We start from the raw sequence: 4,121 nt of genomic DNA, 5'->3' as shown, positions 1-4,121 counted from the left end.
TATTGACTAGCATAATGGCTTATATGGATAATATTTCAGCAACTGCTTGCAACTTGCTTTTAGTCAGTTTTTAGGTGATTTATATGCTTAATAAACTGGACTTGCATTTTAAAATGAAGAGAGCTCAATGTCATGTAAATGTTCAGTCTTTATTATATTAAGATATTTTTTCAGTTCTGCTTGAGTTTTTGTGCTGCACTGGTTATTGTTATCTCTTCATAGGAACGCTGTTCCTGCAACCACCACACATTTGGCAGCCTCCATCCTGACGGCAGCAGCCTCCTTGGAGAACGATGGACACAATAAGAAGACAAGATGCCCAAGCGACACTAAGCATGCTCTTTGTTTGAACCTTTTTTTCTCCTCATTCTGCAGCCTTGGAAAGTCTCTTGAACACTTCCCCTACTTAGCTTTGATAACCTTTTCATCTTAAGTTTGCTGTCATCAAGTTTTTCCAGAATAGTGTCATAGAATACATCTCTTGATTCTCCTGAACACCTCATCAGCGGCGTAACCTGGGGTCACTGGGTGTTTTGGGTCTTTCAACATCAGACACCCTCAGGTGACCCAGCCATGGTTGATCAGACCAGACTCCTTTCTTAATCCAGAGACATCTTGAGGCTTTCTCCGCTGCCTTTGTGATGTTCTTGATGGCTCCTATCCTCTCCTTTCTGGTGATGTCCATATCCAGGCTTTGTAGAGTGATTTCCCTGCAAAACCTCTGCAGCCAACCCCCATGGACATGCACCTGGCCTTCCAGCCCTCCTCCCAGCAGTCCATGGCATGGTCAGCTCCATTATAACAATGTTCTTTGTTGCTTCTAAGACCAGGATGACATCTGGCCTCAAGGTGGTCGTGGCGATGTGTGGTGGAAACTTTACTGTTTCTCACAGAAGGCTGCCAGTCCTGCGCTGTCGCCAGGATTCCTGATGGACTTCTTGCTGCTGTAGGCATTGGCAGCTGTACTGCAGCCTTTACAAAATTGTATGGGTGGTTGGACATGCTTGTCTGCCATTGCTGATTCCCATGCTAATGGTTTCTGCACTGGGTTTTAGAACTTGGTTGTGGTGCCAGGGGTACCAGTCCTGCCCAAGAGCCTTTGGGTAGCAGCTGAGGATGTGCTCTAATGTCTCTTCGCCTGGGCATGGCAGGCAATCCAGGGATTCCGCTTTGCCCCAGATAAAGAGGTTTGATGGGTTGGGCAGGACATTGTACACTGCCTGAATCAGTAACTTGATGCGCTGAGGCACAGCTTGCCAGAGATCAGTCTATGTGATGCGTCCGTCTGCTGCCACTTTGTCCAGGACCCCTTCTGCCTCATGCTGACCACTCTGCTGGACCTCTCCTCCTTCACTGCTGCCCTTACTTCTTCTTGGACCAGCCTGCGCTTCTCCTTCCCCTTGGCCTTGTACTGGGGAGCTGGAAAGGTTCCCAGACCAGCTCTTTTCCTCGTCACTGCTCCCACCAGGACTCTGTGGTGAGACTCGGCTTGCAGCACTGCTCCGTCCTCTCTTCGCTTACTCCCTGTTCTCATCTCCACACCTGCCTGGGTCACCCAGGAGTCGCTGGAGTCCTGTATTTCTAATACGCCAGATATTTGACTGTGTCCGTGTAGACATTTCCTTCATCCAAATGTCCCTGTGAAATTTGCCTAGTCATGCTCTGTCTACATTCTGTGATCTACATACGTATGTCCTCAGGGTTTCCACTTTTACTACTACTCCTAGTGGTTTCCTTTCCTGCACCATCCCTGCCCACTAGTACGATCCAGAAGATTTAATAAAACCTGCTTTAGCCAACCACTTGGCCAAGACGCTCAAGAGGGCTCTTAGGATTTCTGAGCCTATTGTAACTATGCAGTTGGTTCGAGTCAGTCAAATCTTTCAACTCCCCTTTAGACACTTTGGGAGTTTACTGCACAATAGGATGGCATTCAACAGGTCAGCCAGCTTTACTCCCCCGGGATCACTCCTTAGTAGTGGGTGCACTTGTTTGGTCCATCTTACAGACTGCTCTCAGGATTTCAGCTGGCAGATGGTGGGGTCACTAATATGGATCAACAGTAACTGTTGATGTGTTGATTACTGTGGATTAGGTTTGTCTCTTTTTATTTTTTGATCAACTTACTTGCATTGAGATGATAAACCATAAGTAAAAACCTGTGTTTCTCCTTTCTATGCAGCCATTATTCGTCCCTTGACACAATTTACATGGCATTGAGCTCTATTCAATCTAAATCGCAAGTCCAATTTATTAAGTATATAAATTACCTAAAAATCGACTAAAAATGAATCAAAATTGGCCCACAGGGAGTTGAAATATGGCCACGTCTGGTTTAAATGTATTTTGTATTATTCAATATTTTTGGAAATTGATTTAGCATCCCCAATAACCCCATAAAACCACTCCTATATTGTCCAAATCGGCCAAGCAGTTGCTGAAATATTATCCATATAGACGATTATGCTAATTAATGCTTCTTGTGCTAATTGCCCAACATATGCAAGTTTCATACATTTCTATATAGAACTTTAGGGGTACTCGACATTTCTGGGTTCACAGTGGGGCTCTCTTGACTTGAGTAAAAAGTGGGCTTCCTTCATCCACTTCTCTCTTTCTTTCCGTTTCACCAAAGTTGTGCTCTTTAAACAAACACTGTAAAGCTCTTTCTTCCAGTGAAGGATCTCTCTTTGGCTCTCTCTGCTCTGTTGGCAGAGCGACGCATCTCCATCTCCATGACAACCGTTGCCGCGTCCAACATTTACTACGCACCATAACTTCCACTTGGAAACTGAGATTTCAGAAGTTTAGCTCGCCAATATTTTACGTTAGGGACGTTACAGCTTGACTTTAAAATAAGGTACGTCAAAATAATCACATTCTGTTGTTTACTAAATTAAAATAGCAAATGTTACTCTTTAGTTTAATAGGCCCCTTTCAGACGGCTCATAGCTGAACGCACAGTGGCGTTAAATGTTGTCAGTGCTAACAGCTAACGTTAGCCAACTAGCCTGCTTACAGTTTTATAGCCCGAGTTTTTAAAAGCTTATCTTGCTGGTCTAATACTCATTTGGCAGCAGTGGTCAGTGGATGCTGTTAATTTACTATCCTGCTTATAATAATATAACTACGTTAGATGCTCCCATGTCAAGAATGTCAGAAACAAACATAATGTTCACTTACTTCTATTCATCCACATGTTGAGGCAATAGTTTATAAAGTCTATATTATTTTTGAAGCAGGTCGTTGTTCACACTTTGTATCAATATAAATGATATTTATTATTTGTTCTGCTAGAACATGGAAGGGAAATATCGGCCTGGTTTCGGTGTGCTGGTCCCTCACCACCCCAGCAAACCTCCAGATCCCAAGCCTCCAGCTTTAAGTCACAGGTGCAAACTCCCTCCAATCACAAAATGCTCTGTGAATGAACAGAGGGGCATCTACTCTACTGATATCATCACTACACTCAAGTTCCAGGTAAGCACATAAGCTCACACGAATCAGAAAGTCTTCAAACATTTTACTATGGAGCACATCCTGAATACTGATCTTCTGTTATTGATCAGTCTAGTACACGGGGACCTGAGATCCAGCAGGGGTCACGTCGCCAATCCATCCTTGGTTTCAGTGATCTGAACACAAAAAAAGGTGAGATACTGTACTACATGACAGTTTTAGCAATGTAGGCATTATTTTAGTTTTATTATTTATGATAAGCCGACTATTGTACAACATTTTATATGCTGTGTATAAAATATTTGTCCTTTTGCATCGTTTTTTCCTTAGTTACAACCTTCAAGACACCGTGTGACCAGTACAAGCTTGTTGAAAAGGATAACCATGCGTCCACCTCATGGCAATCACAATCTTCTTACTTCTGCCCGGAGGGAGATACACCAAAGGTCCAGATGCCCTACCAAACCGTTCCTGGCCAGACCCCTCGCAAGTTAGAGATCGAGCGGTATGTACTGTCTGTGTGCGACATGTATGGCAGAAGAGGACACTTCACATAGGGCCGTGCAGCTTTCCATTCTTTGCATTTTCAGCAGCGAGTGTATTTTACATACTGTAAGTCCAGATTCATTGGTCACATGTGAGTGAGCAACACACTGAACTAA

At 43.8% G+C, this 4,121-nt stretch overlaps 1 protein-coding gene across 1 annotated transcript in view; it reads left to right on the top strand.

The window, feature by feature from the left end:
* Window positions 1-3,297: 3,297 nt before the first annotated feature.
* Window positions 3,298-4,121, top strand: part of dnah1 (dynein, axonemal, heavy chain 1) — a 29,557-nt gene continuing 28,733 nt past the window's right edge. Inside the window, exons 1-3 of the mRNA XM_035662576.1 lie at window positions 3,298-3,480; window positions 3,570-3,651; window positions 3,790-3,964. Of these exons, the coding sequence (XP_035518469.1) occupies window positions 3,301-3,480; window positions 3,570-3,651; window positions 3,790-3,964 (437 nt within the window). The 5' untranslated portion in view covers window positions 3,298-3,300. The remainder of the gene's footprint in view (window positions 3,481-3,569; window positions 3,652-3,789; window positions 3,965-4,121) is intronic.

This window comes from Morone saxatilis, unplaced genomic scaffold (genome assembly GCF_004916995.1).
Source record: "Morone saxatilis isolate NCDOM2014 unplaced genomic scaffold, NCSU_SB_2.0 Contig18, whole genome shotgun sequence".
Taxonomy (NCBI): domain Eukaryota; kingdom Metazoa; phylum Chordata; class Actinopteri; family Moronidae; genus Morone; species Morone saxatilis.
The sequence above is the reverse complement of the archived record's forward strand: the minus strand, read 5'-3'. Positions and strand labels throughout refer to the sequence as shown.